At 40.4% G+C, this 23,081-nt stretch overlaps 1 protein-coding gene across 1 annotated transcript in view; it reads left to right on the plus strand.

Annotated features, from left to right (window-relative positions):
- The first annotated feature begins 3,740 nt into the window (after positions 1–3,740).
- Positions 3,741–23,081, plus strand: part of EMCN (endomucin) — a 52,685-nt gene continuing 33,344 nt past the window's right edge. The window contains exons 1-4 of the mRNA XM_063423023.1: positions 3,741–3,945; positions 19,938–19,997; positions 22,260–22,361; positions 22,741–22,848. Of these exons, the coding sequence (XP_063279093.1) occupies positions 3,885–3,945; positions 19,938–19,997; positions 22,260–22,361; positions 22,741–22,848 (331 nt within the window). The 5' untranslated portion in view covers positions 3,741–3,884. The remainder of the gene's footprint in view (positions 3,946–19,937; positions 19,998–22,259; positions 22,362–22,740; positions 22,849–23,081) is intronic.

The following is a 23,081-nucleotide window of genomic DNA, read 5'->3' on the forward strand; positions in this document are numbered from 1 at the left end:
CGGGTAAGTCATAGATAATTTCCAGTGCAATATTGCTTTAGGTGTGTTTGCTAAAATACAGATGGAGCAAAACAATAGACTTTGAGGTCAGTTTACTCTGTTATCATTCTGCTTAAGAGTTAAAATAACCATCAAAGGAAAGGATAGCAAGCATCAGTGGGAAAGGGTGAAAAATTTAGTCAGTGTGTTTGCTTCTTCACTTTAGTAAAACACCAAAAACTGTGTATTGTTTGTAGCCTTTTATTTTTGCTTTTGTAAAGACTTTGACAAATTGACTCTTTACACCCACACTGGAAATTGACAGCAGCCCACAGCAAGGTAGCACTTTGCTGTCCATGTTATTACCTGTTTTATGCAGTGGTGCTTCAAGAATATTGAACAATATGTAAAATTTTTACATTCTCTGAATCTGAAGGGGATTATTTGAAACTCATAGGAAAACTGTGCATGAAAAGGTAATGCTCCAAGCAATGTGAACTAAGAAAGAATATATAAATACAGCCAGAGACCAATAAAGCTGTAACTGCAAATCTACTGTGGCTGTAAATGGTTTCCCTTTAATAATGAAATACCACACTGGCAAAAATGAATATATAACTCATGCTACCCCAACCCTTATTGGACTACAAAATAATAGTATTTTAAAACAGAGAGTCCTTTCATTCTCTAGAGTGCTCTTTGGTCATGTTTCAAGTTTTCTTCTGCAACTAGGAAGGCTAAAATCTTACTTGAAAAATGTGGAAACTGAGTCATGCAGTCACTTGTTCTGGGGCTTGAAGTGAAACTCCAGATATCCCAACACTGGCAGTAACACCACAGTTGGCACAAGTAATGATGACCAAATTTCTCTGTAAAACAAAGCACTGAAGCCAAGTTTCTCAGTTGGAGAAAAGAAAGAAAAACATTTATTCAATAAAGCAAAACTTATTTGCTGGTGGGAAGGAAAAAAATTAATTCTTTTCAGTAAAGACATAGAAGAATAATCTTTTGCTGCAAAGATCTCTAGAAGCTTTTGAAACCTTAAATTATTTCTTGTTAAAGAAAAAAAACTGTTTCCATTGACAGGAGTTGTGAGAATCTCTTCTACAGCTCAGATAATCCAAGCCAGAAGCTACAACTCAGCTTTAGCCAGAATTTTTCTTTCAGTGAGTTATTTGAGCAGTCCCTTTCCTGTTCCTATTATTTCTTACGTGCATGCTGCTGCTGCTGCCCGAGTTTGATCTAGCAGAAGTTAGCTGCCTTTGAAATTGACGTGAGTATCTGAGAGGACATTGTTCTCTTGATGTGTCGGGGAGCAGAAGGTTGCATTAGGCCTCTCTGACGTAGAACCTGACATATGACATAGTGTAAGGCAAAGACACTTGGCTCTTTCTCTTTCTTTCCCTCCCAACCCCTTTTGTAAGGCTGGTGAGGCTTTTCCACCCACATTGGTACATACTGCAACACTCTGTGCCCTGTTTACCTTCAGTGAGTTGCAGGGAACCACCACAGTCATCATCTTCAGCTGCAGCAACTCCTTAGGGTGCTGCTGTTCAGAAGAACAGCAAGCCACTACCCATTTGGGCATTCGGATAGTTTCTCTGGTCTCAAAACCCAAGGAAAGGATGCTGTCCTCATACCTTCATGCCTCTTAGAACTTGCAGAGATTTCATTTCAGTCAATAGAATAAGATCCCTTTCTGTATCGTTCTGCAGCATTAACATTTCAGGTGGCGATAAAAGGTTAGGGTCCCTCTTACTACATTAAGAACAGTACTAACCTGGGATGAATTCACTCTCTGTGTTCAGATTTGTCATCTTTATTGAAGGCTTTCTGTTGCAGTAGTTATTGCTTTCTAGCCCAGTCTAACTTTAGGTCCTACGTCAGCAGAAAAGGAGCCCAGAAACAGAGCACTGGCTCGACTCCCTGCCATATGCTCCGATGAACTTGGCAAAAGTGTCATCATGTGGCCCACCACCTTCTGAGCCGAGCTTTTATTGCTCTGAGATCCTTCTCAATAATGCTGAGAACACAGTCCAGCTATGGAGAACTTACATGTTTGCACCTCTCATGGGTTCAAATACCCAAGTTTGTCCAAATGAAGTGTCAGAAATTCATTGTCTACCATCAGATTTCTGTTGAGCACCAGCTTCTGTCACCTGCAGAGGATGTGTCGCAGTCTTCAGATGTAACAATGTAATTTCTTTAAACAAAAGAAATGACTGTGTCAGTCTTCTCCCAATTAACAAGCAATAGGACAAAAGAAAGTGGCCTCAAGTTGTATCAGGGGAGGTTCCAGTCAGATATAAGAAAGATTTCTTCACAGAAAGAGTTGTCAAGCATTGGAACAGGCTGCCCAGGGAAGCAGTTGATTCACCATCCCTGGAGATATTTAAAAGATGTGTAGATTTAGCACTTCAGGACAGGGTTTAGTGGTAGACTTGGCAGTGTTGGGTTAGTGGTTGGGTGCAATGATCTTAAAGGTCTATTCCAACCTAAACAATTCTATGGTTCTTTATAATTCTATGATCCCACACATAATGCCAAGCTGCTACTATTTTCCTCATCCCATGGATAAAACAGCACTGTAGCTGGAGGGCTCTGCGGGTTAGCTCTTGGGAGTTCCTGCATGTGAAGCCATTCCAAAATTTCCCATTATACCTGGAACCTGTCATGAAGAAAAAAAAGTTAATTACTGAAATAAGTAGAGTTCACTGATTAATTATTCGGGTTGTTTATGAGGTCAGTATTTCCACAGTTTTTCCTGAGAACTGACCAAGAGGGATAAGAGCAAACATACTGCACTTCATTCTCATTGTGTTTGAAGGTTTGTGATTAATTGCCATCAGCTGCCTCAAATTGTAAAGGTGCAGAGCACAGGACTATTACAGAATCATGTTTTGATAGCCTTTATCTCTAAAGCTCTGCTTAAGGTTCTTCCAAAGAAGTTGGAGAAATTGCTGGGAGAAGGAGGGATACGAAAATTTGGCAGTGTGTCCTGAGGAGAAGAGAGAGAATCTGTGCTGTCTGATTAGACAGCTCAGGTGAGAGCCTTGCTTTGGGGTCTGTACTCCTCTCCCATGGCACAGCAAGTACCTAAAAAGAATAAGAAAACATTTTCTATTACTAATGGAGCAGATACAGTCAAGGCTAGTTGCAGCTTTTCAAAAAAAAAAAAAAAAAAAAAAAAAAAAAAAAAAAAAAAAAGGACCCATGTTCATGTAAAGGAAAAACCCCCACCCCAGCTCTACCTCTGTGCAGCCCAGAGCCTCTCGCTGCTGGAACACCTTGTTGGAGCCACTTCCTCTCCCTGTTCTGATGGCCCTTGCATCCTGTAGGTTGCAGGATGGCAGCTCTCTCAGGGAGAGTCTCTACCTCTAACATGAAGCAGCTGTGACTTTCACCAAGGCCACTTTACAGAGCCAGATGCATGTTTTGCTCCTCTGTTCTTGGCTGTCTTATCCCCCACTACCTGGGCTCACTCGCTGCTCACAAACACGTGTTTTTAAAGTATCTCTATTTCATATTTTCTAGTATGAAAGCTGGTGATGTATAGCATATCCTAAGGAAAGATTTACCTCTGTTCAAAAACCTTCCTGACCTCATGACTGAAGAAGAACAAAATAATGTATTAACAAAAACATGGTTCACTGCCAAAGAAAAGGAGTTCCTGTAAGGACTGAAACAATAAATCTCCTCTGTACTGAACTCCCAGTGGGAGTATGTTGTGTTTCCTCCTGTTCTTTATCATAGTCCCCAAAATAAGCAGGAATGGGCAGTGACCAGGCACAGTCACCACACACCTTTTTCCATGGAGTAATTAAGGCCTGCCTCAGAGTGAGAGAGCACTCCCTGCCCAGCTGCACAAGGGAGAGCTGACAGAACTACAACCACTACCACCAAGCATGAAGCTCCTGGGGACTGTCTTCTTTTTCCTTGCTGTACTCTGTGTTTGCACTGTAGGAGGTAAGTTCTTTGGCTTTTTTGGATAGACTTGTCATATCTCTCAAGTGGTTTGTGAACAAAAGCTCAGCTGTCAGTCGCTTGGTGCTTTTTTTTTCATTTCTACCACAGTGATTGAAAGACTGTGTGTTGGAGGAGAAGGTACTAGCTGGCATTTGAGTTATATGTGTTCTGTGAAAAACTTTCCTGCCATTGTATTTTTGTGACAGCTTTCTTTCTAGATGTCATGAAGCTCCTAAGTCTGAGAGGAGTCAAAAGCAGAGGTATATTTACAAAATTTTTCAGTTCTGTATTTCTTCTACATGTTAAAGCATTTTTTGCAAAGATGGCTTTAAGGGGGCAAATTGAAATTACTGAAAGGTTTTGTAATTTTTGCTCTTGCAAATAAGAGCCATCCTGATAGATTTTCCTGGCACTATGCCAGCAAACAGTTTGGCCAAGAGTGTGTCTCAGAAGTGATCTTAGTTTTGGCCTCAAAGATACAGAAATTTACAGGATTTATCAAGTGTCAGATAATTAGAGGTGCAAGCCTAGGGGTCATATTGGTTACTGGGTAAAATATCTTTTAGATATAGTTCTTAAATGCACAGGTTTAATACAACTTTTGGTGTTCAGGTGGTCACTGAACTGATGTTTTCATTCTTCTTCAGCTTGAAAAATCATGATTTTAAATCTAAATTAACTAGTAAAACCCGAAAGGGTGAAGAAACTGCAACAATGTTCTTGTTCTTTGTCAAGAGATACATTTGAAGTAAAATCTGCCTTTTATCTGTATGTTCATTTCCTGTTTCTCTGGGCTAAAACTTCCAGAATTGCCTGAAAAGGATCTATGGACCAGAATTTAAAAATCTGATAATACTAGATTAACTAATCTAAACAAAGTTAATCAACTTTTGCTCAGGTTATGTGTTGAAATATAATCTTTTGTGGTGTATTCTATGCTATTGCTTGGGCTCATTGCTGTCAGGAAAACAGATCAATAACGGAGATTAAAAATAAGCCTGTGCCACAGAAGGAACTGCTTTTAAAATTATGTTAAGTAAGTATAAGCCCCAAAGTCTGTGTTGAGGTACTATTTATTCTCTGTCTGCTACTCCTAGTAAAAATAGTCTTCCTGTCATTGTCAAAGCTTTAATTTCACAATTTCTGAAAAGCAAACTGGAGTTGCATCAAAAAGAGCATATTTAACACAACAGTCCATAAAGCTTACCAGAAAGGAACACACAAAGGTGGGAGGAATCCTGCTAATTTTCTACAATCCTTTTCTAAAAAAGGATTTTCCCTCCTCTGCACGATATGAACATAGCAGAACCAATGACAGTGAATAAGCAGATTTTATATATGATACATTTGTTCTGAACAATTTTGGTTCTGTAAGAACAGGGAAAAAAATACTTTTTAACACTTAATTGCAAGGTAGATATGGTAGTGAAATTCTGTTGGTAAATTCACATTAGAAAATGAAGAACCTTTATGTGGAAATTTGGAGTATGTCTTTATCTACCTTGTGAAAGTAAAGTTACATGCTCTGGTCAAGCTTGCTTCAAGCGGCCCCATGCATCAACCTGCTAAGACAGAAGTGGTTTTATTGTCTGTTGTGCAAAGCTGAACCAAAGTATTTGGATTTCCACCTTTTATGATCTCTAGAGTGCTCTGGTCATCTGGGCAGTAACAGCAGGATTTTGTAATCTGAAGCTGGGAAGTGGTGGTAAGAGACTCACACCAGTCTCCCTTGTGCTGAATCTCCCTTTTTTGGGTATTGGAGACAGCAACAAGACTTTTCTGCAGCTGTTTTTAGTATTTTAAAATTATGATCAGTAATCTTTAGAGAAGGTCAAAGCACATCCTCCCCCAGGTTTTGGAGTAGTTTGTCTTCAAAGCTCACAAAGACAAATGTGTGGGCTTCCAGCTTTTTCATGTGCTACACACAAGTGCTTGTCTGTGTATCTTTTGGATATCATACAGAGGTGGACATTTCCACTGTGGTCAGTAAAGAACAAACCTGGTCTCCTGTGGGGCTTGCAAATGTCCTGCTTTGTCTTCAGCTGTATGCTCATAGTGCTTTCCAGTGCATTTCCTAACTTGTCTTGGGATCTTTCATCCTCAAAACCCCCTAATGTTTCGGTGGTATCTGCCCTCTGTCAGCACATCAGTAGAGGCTCAGTTATGTACAGATGTGGACCCTGATAGCCCCCTGACAACTTGTTCCTCCTACCTAGACTTTTCTCAGCCCTCTGGGAGTTAAATTACATGCCTAAAACAGGAGTTCCTTTATGCTCACCTCAAGGTGTTCAGTTGTCCTGGCACATTGCCCTTTGTTCTTACCTGTTCTAAAATGTAGATCGAATAACAATGCTTTCTAGGTTAGTTCATAGCATTTTCAGCTTTAAACAGGCAGCACTGGAATGTGTCAAAAATACAATGTCAAATTACAGTAATCAAATATGAATGCTCTTGAGTCTGCCTTAGCATGTAATTACTTTAAAAATGTGTAAAGGTGAACTCCTTTTCTTCTAAAAGATGAGAGGAAAAGCCTTGGCATGTGCTCATAACATAAGTGCTTAGATGCTGCATCCTCTTGTGCCTTGGTCTTGGAATACAGCATGGCCGTGGCTGCACAGCACAGCAAACATCCTCCTCAAAGTGCCGGTAGCACAGCACTGCACCCTTCTCACACAGGCTCCCAGGCTGGTTTCTTGCAGAAATGGTGGCAGAGGAGAGTGAGCTGTGGCATCTGGCTGCATGTGTCCAGGTTGTGCACCTGAGCAGAGGAGCTGGAATGAATCACCTCCCATTGGACACATCCAGGCGTGGGGTATTAACACCCAAATGCTGACCCCTCTTGACAGCCAGATGTAGCTTTATCTGGGTGCTCTGTTAAAGCTGGTGGCATTACAAAGAAACAAGGGTGGTTTTCTTTTTTGAAAGGTAGGAGCAAATCTTGGCATTGAGGGTTTGGTCCAAATGCCCCTGAAGTAATTTGGAACTGTTCCATTTCACTGTGGAGCAGCCCTGAAATAGTAGTTTCCCAGCCCCCTTCCTCATTAAGGGGATCCTGCGTAGCATCCCAAGCCTACAGCACAGCTGATTAATCCCAAATCCCAGGCAGATAGATTGAGAAAAATTCCAGTAACCCAGGGCTCCTGTAGTGATTACACATTTGCAGCTGTCTGAATGCTGCTCTTGTTAATGTAAATTAGAGGAAATGGATAGCCTTTTTCTCTTCCATCTTCTGTGCTCTCCACTCACAGGCCTTCAAATGTTTTAAAAATCAAGATATAAAATGAAATACTAACTAAAATGTTTTGAGCAGTAAAAGCTTTTGAGAATGGTCTTACCTCACTCTGGGTTATTATTCATGTTTGTTCTCTGGACAACCAGCAAGGCACAGACTGTCAAAGATGGGTCATTGCCACATTTCTGAAAATTTGAGAAATGTGAATAGGCTTTAGATATTACTTATCTATACCTTTAACTTGCTTGAGCCAAAACTTTTGATGTCTTGAGAATTTGCCTGTTGTGAAAAATAAATAGTTGTATTTGGTGCTTTCAGTGTTTCTAGAAGTTTGCCAAGACTAGCTTCATCAAAAATCAAATTATAGTGCTGGAAGGTATGATAGCCTTTAGTGGCATATTGAATTTTTTATTCCTGTGCAGATTTTTTTTGTTCTTTTTTTTTTTTTTCCTGCTGCTACATTCCTTTAATTCATTAGATCCTTTGCATACTGGGGCAGTTTTTGCCTAATGAATTTTAAAGGTGTATTTATTACTGGACAGAAGAAAACTGCATGTTGTATCCCCAAAGCTGAAAGCAAGTTTACAACATTTACTGAGGATAGAAGCAGGTGGCTTGATACCTGCTTGGTTGTGATTTACAGCCAAAATAAATGGAAACTGAATATGAAGGGCAAGTTGCCTACAGCATTCAGCTCCAAACCGGCGAATACGTAAGGCTGTATAACATGCCCAAAAATTGGCTGTCTCTTTTGAAAATTTACCAGAATCTTTTCTCTTTTCATTAGCTGACTGTTTTTATCTGTATTCAAACCTAGAGTTCTTAATAATCTTTACTGGTTTATAGATTAGGAAAAAAGATCTACTGAGGTTTGGTTTTCTGAGGTGTTTTTCCTCAATAGGAAAGCACCTTGAATTTGGACTCAGATTGTTTATACATCTAAGCCCTGTGCGGAAAAACCTACTAAAGCACTAGAACTTCTTTCTCTCTCTTTTTTTTTGTTTTTTTGGTTTTTTTTTTTGTTTTTTTTTGGTACTGTAATTTGTACTGCAAAAACACAAATTGAAAATAAGCTTTAAGAAACTCGTAACCTTGGGATGGTAGTGCTTTTTACTGGTACTATCTGATATGCAGACTAAGTTCAACATGTAAAATCACTAAAATCTCATTGAAAACCATAATTTATGACCTTTATGAAGAAGGGAGAGGATAGTGTTACTTGTAATTTTTGCTGCAGCAACTCAAGGAAGACTCCTTAATGGGTTTGTTTTGCAGTTCTGTAAACAGAGAGACAAAGCTGGATTTGTGTGTAGCAAGTGTTATTTCCAAATACAAGTCAAGAATTAAAGGCTCCTTTAGAAGACAAACATCTACTTTTGGTTTCAACTAGCACACTAAAAATGTTTTTCTCATTAAAATCAGTTTCCCTTTAAAACAGAAGGGTCAGAGCCCTGATTTGCACCGCATCCTGCTCCACAAGTAGCTGTGATTGTTCCAGCAGCTGGCATATCAGGTAGCCATACTTTGGCACTCCTGTTGTGAAAATGGATCCTTGGACACCCTGACTGTGGCGTGTAGTATCAGCCAGACCTGCCTGCAACAAGAAAAGGCTTTGACACAATTTAATATGACGTTATCTCCACACTTGCCTTCTGGCCCTACCTCCCCATGTGAGAAGACTGAGCTGATGATCGCTTGCCGATATGATGAATAAAATTGGAATAAAATTCAGTAAGCGTCATCTGGTGAGGTGTTGTAGGAAGCCCTCTGCTGCCATCCACATATATATTAGAGGCTGACCTGGAAGGGTCCAAAATAATTTCAAATACTTTTTTTCTCAGCAGTCATAATAGCCAACGACCATTTTCAGGCCAGACTAACTAGCTGATGCTCCAAAGGTTATGTTTCAAACTAGGAACAGGGCAAAGATTTTCTGACTGCATTTATGTGGAAAGTGGATGCTTGCCTTTGGTACATGTGCAAATTCTATCCTGTTTACCAGTAGTTCAGTAGAGTAGTTTTACAACAATTTTGAATCCCCCCCCTTTTTTTTTTCTCCCACGGCAGTAAGGTGCTGATGGGTGTTAACTGCATGTTGTAGATGGCAATGCCTCTCAGGTTTCTGAAACCACAGAGCAAGTGGCACATAATTTTGCATGACATTTATCTACTTTAACCATTCTGCCTTGTCTTATCACTCTGACAAAATTATGTGTTTTGCTGGGATGGGAGCACTACACTAGCCTTGCTGTATGAAGATTTCTACAAGATAAGTAATCATTCTCGAAAGCACATTCAGTTTGTCTTAATGGTGTGATTTCTCAGTGTAGTACTTGGTTTCAGGAGTGTTAGTGTAACTTTAGGGTTAAATCAATTAACATGATGATATTAATGAGATGTTTATGCTTCCTTAAGATTTCTTCTTTCATAATCCTTAGCAGGAGAAAAATGTTGGTTTAGGGCTTGAGAAATTTAGCTGCTGAAGGAACAACTGATAAGAATGGCAAAAGCTTTGGATTTTTGTTGCTCTGAGGAAAGCAGTGCCAGGAGATTTACTGACCTTCCCGGCCAATTTGCATTATTTTCCTCTGTAAAATACTTGTTTATAGAGATGTCTTTCCATTGGATATTAATTACTTGACATGATCGGAAGGAACCCCATATATTCCTTACTTTTTTGTCACTTTTCCTACTTTTTCTCATGCTCAACATTGAGTCTAAAGTTTTATTTGACATACAGTGTTGATAACTTTTTAAACATTATTATATGGATGCTATCTATCCCATTGTGAGGATAGCTTGAAATCATCATTCGTAGACAGCTGGAAATAAAACTCCTCCTCATCTCAGCATGGGTTATATATCACAACAATATAGATGATGTAAATATAGGTGTTTGCAAGCTCATTTAAAGGTTACAGAAGCAAAAGTATCACCAAATATTTCTAGGCAAAATGGCAAAAATGGGTGATGATTACTCTGCAAAGAAATGTGAAATTCAGATATTTTCCACCCAAACTCCTGGTCTCATGTCCAGTAGAGAAGGGCAGCTTTTGACATGATACATGGCTAATGCTCATTCAAAGTACACAAAAGGAAAAATTTGGGGGTTTTCTTTACCCAGGAATTCTAGACACGCTGAGACTCCTTCCAAGTTGTCAAACCTTATCTACCCCTAACTCCTACAAATGTTCATGAAGTCAGAAATCTGTGGTGTATTGAAGGAAGTGTTTGGCACCAGTGTGCAATTCCATTGTTGTTACTCATTCTTGCACAGGACTGTTAAAATCTCTTTCTGAAAACTTCTGAATCCTTTGAATTATGGAGCTTTCTTGACATCCTATGGAGTCCAGATGGAGTCTGGACATCCTCTGTTTTGACTCACATCACATAACCTTTGGGAGTTGTAGCTGCACCAAAGGCTGGCTGCCCAGAAAGGCTCTTCTAGCAGGGCAATTTCAAGTTCTCATTAGGAAGGTTTTTTCTTATAACAGTAGTTTATAAATATATTTGCTGTTATAAACATATTTCCTATTTGAGAAACTGTTGGGCTTGCAACAACTCACTGGTTTCCACATGCAAAAAAAAAAAAAAAAAAAAAAAAAAGGCCCTACTTGAGATCTATGCCAAATAACCCAGTCCCTGAGATGTGCAAGGGAAGTACACAGCACACATACTAGAGGCAAAAAAATCCTCCCAGTGCACAGTGGTTTTTTTGGTTCTCTGCATATTTTATCCTGTCTGGTTCAAATGGCTCTGGAGGATTCCACTACTTTTGCAAGCCCTGTGCAGACTCCCTGTGCTAATGGAGTCATATGGCTGGCATGTCTTAATGCTCTTGAATTTGGGTGAACTAGTGCACAATTTATCTTACTGGCTTTGAGATGCTTTCTTGTAATGCACTGTCTGCTTCTTCCTTAATTGCTTTCACCTTGCATTTCCAAGAGCTGGCAGAAACTGCTGTTTCCAGACGCAAAATGGAAAGTGGGGATTGATCATTCATGGGAGAAAAGGCTGAAGAAGGGCAGAAAGGTTTGTGTAGGAATGGGACAGCTTGTTCACAACTGTAATTGTAATAGCTGTAATTGTCATGGGGAATAGAATTGTTCTAATTGCTAGTGAAAGTACAAGTGATGTCTACAGCTGTTCACCAGCATAATGGGATCAGCTGCCAGCCCACCATGGCTTTCCAGTGTACTGACTGGAGCTGAGATTTTGACAGGCCTGAGCATCCTGAATGTGGGCCACTCTGCACTAGGATGCTGTTTCTCAGAGTGGTAGCCCACGTGGCTAATGCAGGAGTTCCCAATGCTCTTTGATAGGATAAGTCCTCAGTGCTGACACCCTGTTTCAAGTGCTCTTTGTAGTAATAACCTTGTTTTTTTGATAGGAATACTTTGTTACATAAAGCTTGTAAGATAGGAGTTTAAGTTTTGCATCTGATCCTGGCAGTTATATCAGACTGGAAGAAATTCAGAATAACATGAGTATTCCATCAGCTTGGCAAGGTAGAGACAAGGAGGTCTTCATCGTCTCTATGTGCCAATTAGAGAAATGAGATATTTTCGAATACTACCCTGCATCCTTGCATATAGAGCAACTCCAGTGAGACTGTACTGCACTCAGGGCTTGCAAGGCCCATTTGGGGCCTTTCCTTTGGGATATTCTGTACCTTTTAACCTTTGTTCTAGGCAATGTGGAAAAGATGAAGAGAGCCTCAATGGACCATTGAGCATGGAATTACATTATTTATAGAAGAAATTTACAGTGTTTCCACAGAGTTTTCTGACAGGAACTGCTTTTTGATGTTTCAGAGGCTTTTCAGGGCTTTGTCAGGAACAGAGTGGCATGGGCGTGTGTGGCTAAAAATGGGTGTCTCAGCTGATCCCGGATATTCTAAAAATAAATACATCATAGCAGACACTGCAGTGACCCTTTCCTGAATTATACAATTAGTCACGCTGCTGGAGATGCACTTGGGTCACAAACATAGCACAGAGCTATATGACTTTCCTAACTTCTGCAGCACATTGGAAAGGAGAGCCACTGACTGACCCGGGATCAGCTTCCGCCCTGGCTGTTTTCTATCTGCCCTACCCAAACGTGCTCTTTCATGGGAAACAAAAATAGGCTTGCAAATAGCATGTTAAGGAAAAAGCATTGTAAGCATTACAGTTTTCTGTCTGCCTTCTGAGTGGGGGTGACTTGCACCAACACTCTTATTCCTTCCTGTTGCAAGGAAAGGGGCTCTCCTTCATTTCTTTCTCTTCTACTGCTCAACAATGCACAATATGTATAAAGCTTTCCATATAAAATTACACCCACTAAGGACAATTTTGCATTTATTTAGCTTGACTAACACAAGTCAATTCAGTTGTGGCAGTTCATTTTCTGTACTATAATATAGTCCTTAGAAACTCCAACCTTTTATCTTACACATGGACAAACAAATATATCACAATTGAAGGGTGGCAATCTGGTGGTTTAAATAGTTTTAAAGGGTTTAATTAAAACCTTCTAAATAGTTTTAACAGGTTTAAATAAAGAGAAGTGCAGAGCTTGGAGCCTTCATTCAAGGCAGGCTGGAGTGCTGATGAGCATGCTGAGCATATTTATTGTTCTATGGAGTGCAAACAAGGTACTCATCCCTCTGTGGTACACAGTAATAGAAATATCCACCAAGCTTCATGTGAGCAGAAGGCACACTGAGAAAGCTTATGATTAAAAGCCTTTGATAAGGAGTTTGCGTTTCTTCTAGGGCAAGAAAAATAACCCTTTAAACTGGCTATTTAAATGCCCAGATTTCTATGTCCACACATGCAGAGAGGTAAATCATGCTGTGTTTGGGTTGTTTCAAATGCTCAGAAACACGGGGGCACTCATCCAAGGTTTCTCATTAATGTTTTGAGGAGGGGAGCCATCTACAACCTACAGCCATTTTGGCTGAGGCTGTTCCTTGGCAGCTGCCTTGTCAATATTTCTCTGTGCAGCAGGTCCCTAAACAGGCACAGTTTGCTCGGTGCTGTGAGCAGGCGTTGTGGGAGCCTTTTTCCTGGGGATTGGTAATTCCCAGCAGCTCTCCACTAGTGTTGGGTCCAGGCATGTTAGCCCCATGCCTGGGTGAGCAGGAGGAGCTCTGGGGCAATGCTGGCACCAAAGCTGCATTTCCTGCTCTCTGTTCTCTGCTGGAAAAATTGTGGCAGCTACCTCCCTTTCCTTCCTTCCCTCAGCTCTTGCTGCTGGCTGCCTCCAACCCACCCAGTTTATGTTTCCTCTGCAGAAACCAAATCCCACATTGCCCCAATTTCATCTGCCCGTTCTCATCCCCTGCAGGAGAAGCCCTGTCCCTGTCTCCTTTTCCAGCTACAGGGCTTTACATTTATGCTTTCCCTTCCCTAATGTCGACGTAATGTGCATCTCTTTCACCTGTTTTCAGATGGTTTTGCCTTTTGCAGGGAGAGTGTTATGTGTCTCAGGGCTAGGAGCTTCTTCTCCCTGCCTTTGTGACTTCCCCTATGCTCATGCCTGTAAGTTTTTCCCGCTGTTCTGCAGCAGGCTGTCTCTGTCGTGTGACACCAGCCTGCAAACCAGGACCAGAGCTACACAGAAGAAGTAGAAAGTTGACCTTAAATGTAAGATCTCCACATGTAGGATTTGTATAATATGTTTTTGGTTTGTGGCTGAAGAGACATGTGACTGAAAGGAAGGTAACAGCTTGGCAGACTGGAGGTGGTTTCCCACCTCCCTAGGCAGCAGGAATCACACGCTTCCAGCTGGCTGGCATCAGGCAGCAAAGGATGTGGCCTTTCTCCCTACCTTATGGTTTTAGCATTGTCTGTAGCATCTAAATACACCTCACAGGGGTTCACCTCAAACGTGGCCAATGTAACTTTGTTCAGGGCCTGCACTGTCTTTCCAGCTGCCAATGTAAGAATTTGACAGCAAAGAAAATCCTGAGGTGGAAAATGGCTTATGTTGCAGGATGCTGCGTTAAGAGCTTTTGAAGCAGTGCAAAACCATTGTGAGACCAGGCTGGAAAAACACTTTGCAATTCTGACTTTTGATGATGGTGGGGCTGTTGCTGGGGGCTCTCCTTTCACCAGGGGCTGTCACAGCCTGAGTGGTTGTGTGCGGGTCCTGTTACAGGCACATCTGAAGGTGTGTGTGGAGCATGCCACACTCTGAGTGCATACCAAAGAAATATGAAAACATGAAGGTTGTGGGTTTTTTTCAGTTTAATTCAAATTCATGAAGTTTGCAGATGGCTTTATTTAATTTAATATCCTTCACTACACACTTATCTGCTGTGTCAGCTGTTATCAGCTTCGGCCATTCACAGGAGTACATCAGAATCCTGGCTCCCATTTGAAATCCAGTTTATATGACTACAGAAGGAACTCTTAAGTGAGAGTCCTTACAGATTAAGTGCATTAGAAACAGTATTACGTCTCTAAAACTAACTCTTTCCAAAAAAAAAATACTATGGGGGAGGGTATTTCTTTTTTTTCTAAAAAATTATTTCTGGAGTGTTTCATTAATAGATATTTTTATTTTTGATCTTCGAATAGCAAGAAAGGTATTGATGTTTCCAAACAACGTGGTTAAAATTGCACTTAAATCTCTTCTAACGTTACATCTGTATTTTTGTTCTTTGGATAATGCATGAACTTTTGCACAAAATGCACAACAAAAGAAAAAATAAATTTATCTCAAGGTTTAGGGTAAATGGTCATGCACTGGAAAGAAAGACAAATAAGTAGTGAAAACAGAAACAGGGGAAGTGCAAGGACTGTTCTGGGTCTGGAGAAAGATCAGATGAGAGAATGTAGAGATGAAGCAGCATTAAATGAAAGACAAAACATAATAGACAACAGAGCTCAAGTAGTAAACGAGTTGTGTACATTGTCAGGCTGCAGCTATGTCTTGGGAACTCTGAGTTCCCAGATCAGTACCAGATTTTCTTACAAGGACAGCTATCACTTTATCAAAAAAGGACAATATTTTATTTTTTTTATGAACTATACAGATTTTACATAGGTACAACTGGAACAGGGGTTACAGGAGGCTCTTTCATGGTCATGAGGGCTGGCAGAATTATCACAGGCTAGAAAGAGATCACTATTTATTCCTGATGGTGTGGAAAAACAGAATTTAAAAAATCAACTATGTATTTTCCATGACCTGTGTGTAGTTGCAAAGGGCCAAGGTCACACAAAAACCATAATAGAATATCTTAAAGTGAATAGGTTTAGATTAGATATTAGGAAGAATTTTTTTACTAGAATTAGAGTAGAATTAGTTAGGGTGGTGAGGTACTGGAACAGGTTGCCCAGGGAAGCTATGGATGCTTTTTCCCTGGAAGTGTTCAAGATGACACTGGATGAGCTCTAAGCAAACTGGTCTGGTGGAAGATGTCCCTGCCAACAGCAGGGAGGTTGGGCGTAGATGTTCTTTAAAATCCCTTCCAACCCAAACCATTCCATGATTCTGTGATAATACATAATAGACAAACATACTATAAACACCTACAGCTTCTGCTTTATAACCTTGAAGCAAGGAATTATCATGTGCAGGTTTGCTCAGGACACCTCTTTGGTAATCGTTCCCAGGTACAGCCTATAGAGCATTGGTCAGGTTTTGAGTGGGATTACATCCTCACCAGCAAAATGGTTAAAACACCAGCTTCTGGTTGTTATGCCAACAGTTTGACACAGGTGCTGAAATACCTGCAGAGTTTATAGTCCAGATTTCCCTTGTCCGTTACCTCTCATTCGAACTTCAGTGGACATAAGTGTATTTCTTTGTCTTGGCTGCAGCTCCTCACCTACTAACTGCTGTTGTTGTGCCATCCATTAATCCTTCCCTCTCTAGGCTGAACAAATGCAATTTTTGCAATCCTTCCTGAGAGGTCATTTTTCTCTAGACTTCTGATGACTTTTACGGTTCTGTGCTAACTCCTCACCTTCAGGAATTCACATGCTTCTTAACACACTTCTGAAGCTGGACCAAGTACTTCATCTGAATGAAAGGCTTTTAACCATATGGTTTTTTCTATCTTGTGTGATGTCAAGTGAAAGAAATGTCAAACAGGTCATTCCACTAGTTATCTGTAACAACAGTGACTTTTCCATAAAATAATTTCTTTTCAAGATTAGATATTGATGCCAAACCAGACAGCACTTAAATGCAGTAATTCATGTAATTACTGTAATCAATATTTATGTTGAACAATCTGTTAATCTTTAAAAATACTTTTGCTTTGGTATTCAGTTTTGTATTATCAATTTCATGTGGTGTTTTAAACTTTGTGGTTTGTGACCTGTGGTATCCTGTAGGGTATAAACAGAAGTACTGATTTAATAACATGCAATCATTCCTTTTTTTTTTTTCTATCCTGATTATTGCAATAACAAGAACTTAATTAACACAAGATCAGAACCTGTTTATCTTTCCAGTGTAAAGGTAAAAATAATAATAGAGAGAGAGAGAAATGGTTATGAGAACTCCAAGCTCAGATCTTAGAGACTGAAGCCTACATCAAAAGCTGCACTCTGAGGACAATTGTGGCCATTGGTCAGTCCTGTCTCAATTCAAGGCCTCCTTCTGAATTTAAAAGAAGAAAATAAATTCAGTGTTTCAGTTCATCCATTTCAAAATCTGAAGACCAATGCTTTCATTTTAGAACATATATACTATTTAAATCCAACCTAGAAAAGACAACAAACGGAAATTCTGTTAACCTGAAAAAAAACCCAAACAAGCCACAATAGTTACTCTCTTTTCAGTTTGGTTTTGTGGCCATGTGTCACATGTTCTTGGATCTCTTCTTAAGTCCTTCATATTTTTCCCTGTGACCCTATCTTACTGTCTCTAGTCCTTTCTGCCCTTTTCTTCTTCCTCTCTTATGTTTCTCCCAGTCTGGAGTTTTTCTTGCCTTATTATCTGCTTTAAGACATGTTTGTTTTTTGGTTTTTTTTTCCTTTCTGGATCTTACCACCACCAGCACCTCCCTTTATTCAGCACAGTGTTGTGTCTGAGAGCCTCTCAGCTCCACATGCGTTCTGCAGACGCACGAGTGCTTCATCACGGGTCTCCTGTGCTCTCTTAGCTGGGTGTATTGCAGCAAACATGGCAAATGGCAGCAGTTTCTCTGTGGGAACAATTGCTGAGTAGATTTTGGCTACTCCTACATCAGAGTACATCCATGTACTCTCGTGCAAAAGGGATCACTGCATTCCAGTTTGCTACAAAAACAGGCAATTGTGACAGAACTTGGCTGCAGCCAACATGACATGAACAGAAAAAGAAAGATTTCTGTCCCTCTCTTTGTGTATCAGCAGTCTCTAATGATGAAAATTCTTTTCTCTATTACTTTTTGATCTCTTGCTTTTATCTCCCATAGGATTCTCCTTAGTTTCAATTTAACATTGCAAATAAGAGCATAATAAGCCACTTGTTCTATCATATCTTTTAATCAAACAGTTCCCCCCACAATCCTGTCAAGTTTTAAACATTTTTGCATGATGTTTTCAACTTATTTTTAAAGTATACCTAATTATTCACCATTTTAAGAAAACGATTAATTCATAACACTCTACTGTACTCTGTTAATTGAATTTACTTTGGTGTATCTCTAACCTGTGATAAAATCAACGAAGAGTGAGTCATAATAAAACTGTGACTTATATTCACATTTCTTTGTAGTTTTGAGGAAACCTTGGCCTATCAACATGGTTATTAAATGGAACACCTTTAAAGGATGAATAATCTAAATATTGCAATGAGCTTCCTACAAAGTCATGCTGAGTTAGAGGAAGAGTCTTGGAAGAGTGAATTTGGGAATGAGCTGACTGACCAGCTAGTAGGTTTAGCTGGCATTACAGACATGGTAGCTACTAAGATATGTTAAAACAAAACCATATGAAATGTAGGCACTGTTGAAAAAACATTCTGTTCTAGTGCTGTGGCCTTGTGGTGTGGGGGATTACAGGAGCTTTGTCAGCAACACATAATGAGAATGAAGAGATGGAAAAATACTCACTGTTCAGGGAAATAAGATTGCCTTTAAGTCTCTCTGGATAAAATTTGTTTTCCAAGTATTTCAAGTGTGGGCTATGAAGCATTACTCTGACTGGGTAACCAAATGGCAAGAAAACTTGGATTTTAAATGCAGTGTGCACAAGTCTGTGCATGGCGTGTCTGTGTCCATGTGTTCTGGGGATTAGAGCTGGGGAAGCAGCTGGCCCACAGGGGACTCATTTAATTTTATATAGGATATGCCCATGTCAAACTGGGCCAGCATGTGCTATGACAAGGCATTATGGAGGCAACAGCATACCTAGAAAATATGCCCAAGAAAGTGGGGCTCACTGGGAAGGAGCTGAGACCAATTAGAAAAGTGCAGGTGCCAAGAGGGATGATAACACAATGGAGGGGAATTGTAAGGGCTCATCTGGTTAGACCTTAATACATTTCTGCAGAGTCCCTGTAATTGTATTATGCATTTTTTTTCCCAGGTTAGATCTGTGGCTCTTGCAGGCTTCTGGTAGTGCTCATAAATGTTAATCAGAGTGCAGTACACTCAGCAAAGGGAACAAAACTGACTGTTCTGCCCTGTAGCCAAAAAAAAGAGAAAATGCCAGCAGATATTACCATGAATGGAGTCACACAAGAATACTGACATGCTGTCCTGACTCTGTTTAGTATGTCTGTATTACAGCATGCTAATGCAGCCTGACAGGATGTCATGCTTCAAACCTGACAGCACATGGGGATAGCCTGTGCCATTTTCCTCTCCCATTCAGTTACGGAGTTGATCTATTGCTCCACAAATATATCCATACTTGTCTCACAGCAGTATAAAATGGTTGAAAAATGCCTGTTTCTGATTCAGTGCAGCTTTTTCACCCCCTTCAACACCCACTAATTCTTTCAGTAGAAAAATATGAACACTGCAGCAATAAGACTGAAAATCTTGTTTGAAGCCAAAAACACTTCTTGAGTTATGATGTCACGATCTTGCAACACAGTAAGTAGAGACAGAAATTATTAGCTTTTTGTTTGTTGAAGTTTCTTTTTGGGATGATTTATTTGTTTTGTGATACTGAAGATCCACCTGCTAATGACATTTTAAGATTGGCATCATTTACGGCAGTAAAACCCCAATAGCTGGAGCACTGCGTTGAGGGCAATGGTGAAAGTCAGTATTTTAATGTGGTGCTTCTCGAGCCGTGTTCTGGGGATTCTCCTCTTCCTCTCACATTTTGGGATCAGGGTGACATTGAAAAGCCCTCCTTAAGTGCTTGTACTAGCCAGGGAGGTAGTACAGTTTTGTTACATCAAGGCAGGAGAAGGGCTGCTTACTCCCATGGCCAGTTATTTTAGCTAATCCTCCACCCTGAAGACTCAGAGAAGCTGCAGTTGTATTCAAGGAGAGGAGGAGATAGAAAAAACCACCTAATTTGTCTCCATTTCCCCCCTCCCAGCTAGTCTAGGAGACAGCAGTGGGAAAAGTGCATGCAGTCCAAGGTGGGAGGCAGCAGCAGATGATCCCCATTACCGCAGCCAGGGCAAAATGAAGAGATTTAGCCTATTGCTTGAAAATGTTGGTAGCAGAGTCATATGATTTGGTTGCTTCTGCTAATAAGCTCCAGAACTTGATTTTCCAGGAAGGTCCATGCTGCTCTCTACTATTATGACTATGTAGTGCTAAATAGATCTGGAAGGTGAAGTGATATGATTCTTCCTGTGTTCCTTTCAGAAAATGGCATTCAAACCACTACTGTCAAGCCAGCCACTTCTACAGTAACATCAAAAGCTGGTAAGTCTTCCAATTTGTGTTATCTGGTGTTCTGAAGATCCTGTTATCTTTCTAGCTTTCAGCTTTTCCAGCTTCTGGGAGCAATCAGGTGAATTATTTCATACAGAGTGATCATAGAGCAACGGATTTCCCTGAATCTCTTCTAAAACTCTGTTTCAAAGAAAGGATTGAAGTATCTTAGTATAGAGGCAGTTAATTTGAGCAGGCTACACTTTTTGTTTGGGGTGAAAAAGGTTCTCCGAGTTCCTATGCACTCAAGGAGGTGTTCAAGTGAGATCAGAGATTAATAAATTACCAAAGACTTCCAGTTCAAGAGGACTTAACAGAGAAAACCTGCTTCAGATGTTAAAAGCCTGTAATTCTGGTCTACTGTTTTGACTTTCACATTCAGGTCTCTTTATTGTGCAGCTTTGTTATGAAAATGCATGAAAAATCAATATTGACCATATTTCAATCATGTGAACTCCTTTGTCTGAATACTGAAGAGTGCTGCATCTAATGAGTTATACATGTGAGAGAAAAAAACATGGACACAATATTTTATTTTTTGATAATTAAGGATAATAATGAGTCTGCTGTGGAGCTGAAAACACTGAGATTACGAAGTATACACTTGAAGTACTAGTAATGGAGGTGGATAAAATGCATCCAGGTGAAATATGTGTGTATTATGTTTGTAACAGCAGAAGATTTAGACCTATTCAAATTGTGTTGCAGTTCTTTTATGAAGCTCTCAACAACCGTGATGTTTATGTCTGCTCAAAAGACACTTCATAAATGCCCAACAACTCACAGTGAAATAACTCTTTTACTGTTTCCCTGAATTTTTTCTTGCAGCTTTTTGTCATGGAAGGGAAAGCAGTGTTCATATTTATGCTGCTATGAGAAAAACATTAGAAACCCAGTATGAGATCAAAGCAATTTAAGTGTGGAACAAGGAGGCACATTCCTTGAGGCATTGCTATTCTAGGTGAACAGCCAGAAAACTGAGAGCAGAGAAAGAAAGTATAGGTTACATTTCAAAAGTTCCAGTGTGAACATTGCCTTTAGAAGTACTTAAGTCATATGAGAGAAAACTTCATGGGAGTAATGATTTATTCCAATTCCTTCACATATGCCAACATTAAAAATGCTAGAAGAGGTAGTATGTAGGTAGAGGAAGTAGTCGTCAGGTATGTAGCTGACAGTAGCACTTCCTGTTTGCATTAGATCACAGAACTGAAAGCTGCACTCTTGAATTGATTAATTATGGAGTTTTTTAGTCCAGATTCCCTGGCTGTAATTTGGTAAGTCCATTCTTTTGAGCAAGTGTCAAGGGTACCTGAGACCTGCATTATGCCATCCATGCACAGCAAGACAAGGTGGTTTAAACCTTGTATTGCTTTAGTGACATTTGGACAACTCTGCTCCCATCTCTCCATACCAGCAGTGGCTGGGAAGGGATCCCTGCTGCCTGCAGGAGCCCTTTCCCCTCCCCTTGGCCTCCAAGTCTCACTCCTCTTGAGGACAGAACTAGGAGTCACCTTACGAAGGCAACCGAGTTCACCCCAAGGAATATCATCTATAGAGAATACTATTCATATCATCCACAATGTCCTGAGCTTTATTATACTCCAAAGAGGAGGGCCTGCTGGGTGCTCCTTTTTCCCCAGAAATCTGCAGAGGAGGAAGGTCTGGAAAAGCTGGTCAATGAAGAAGACTCAAATATGTCTCAAGGTGGGCAAGCACGGGGAAAAATCGCCCAAAAACTAGTGGAGTCATTCCCCTCAACTCTTTACCTGTGGTCTATAAGCTGTGTTCCCATGTGCCACTCACACTTCTTTATGGAGATTTTACATTCCTCTCCTTGCCAAACAGGAATGCAGCAAAGTGCTGCTCAGAGAGGTAGTCCAGCAGCACAGGGAACCCATCCATCCACACCAGGCTCTGCTCCACTCACTTCCAATGGCTTCTGGAAGTCAAGCCAAGCACTTCTGTATAACCCCCAGAGATCATGAGCCTCTCCTTTAGGGGCTGACTGGAAGATGCAATTGCTACCTTTCAGTAGGCAATTGCAGGTTGTTCACTGGCCAAATCTCCCCTCTGAAACCAGCCATATGTACTTCGAATCCTCATTCAAAATGTGTGGGTAATAAAGCTCTGTGAGGGCCAGCCTTGAAACAGAAACTCACTGCCTTGGTAAGAAAACATGGCTAGAGGAGTGTGGTGTTTATTTAGGTATGATAAAATAAATCCATAATGATGTGAATGTCTTTTTTGCAGTAGTGGGACCTGTGACTACAACAATTTCACAAACAGCAACATTGGCAACTCCAGTGCTGACAACAACTGCAGTCAAAGCTACAAATGAAACCACCACAAGCAGTAAGTGAAAATCTCTGAGTGAACTGATGCTGTTCTAGTGGTCATTGAGAAAATTAGGCAACAGTACCTCTTGGTTTGGGAATTTGATTTACAGGAAGTGTATTTTTTGGTGAAACCTTACTGGTGTGTGCAGGAGTTTCCTTCTGGTCAGGTTTAAAAGAAGTTCCATGCTACTCCTTCCAACTGCATTATCACAGGCTTGTCTGCAGTGGGATCACCCACCTGTGGGACAGGGAGTGGCTTTCCCTGCAGTCAATGGGGCCGTGCCCCTGTTGATCTTGAATTTAAATTTTGATAATTTAAAATTAGTCTGCAAGGTCAGTGTTTTATATATGTTTACAAAAGTGAAGAAATAAATTTAATGTCTTTCCCGTGTTAGGCCCCACGTCTTCTTCAGCTAGTGCTACATCACAAACAACACAAGATACAACGAAACAACCACCAGCAGTGACTTCAGCAGCAAGTACAAGTCTCAGCACAACAAACAGTAAGCGATAACTTCATTGAGCCATTTCTGAGTCATTCTGTGCTACATTTCTGTAAAATTCTGCAAAACAGTAGAAGGAGGTCAAAAAGAGTAGTTTGGTGGTTTGGAGAAGCAGAGCTATTCATCCTACCCTATTATATATCTTTAATGAAGGTTGCCCTGGAATCCTCTGCAAAGAATATTACACCTTTAGTTTGTAATGGAGGTGACCTGAAGCCATTACACAGGACATT

This window comes from Prinia subflava, chromosome Z (assembly GCF_021018805.1).
Source record: "Prinia subflava isolate CZ2003 ecotype Zambia chromosome Z, Cam_Psub_1.2, whole genome shotgun sequence".
Classification (NCBI taxonomy): Eukaryota; Metazoa; Chordata; class Aves; order Passeriformes; family Cisticolidae; genus Prinia; species Prinia subflava.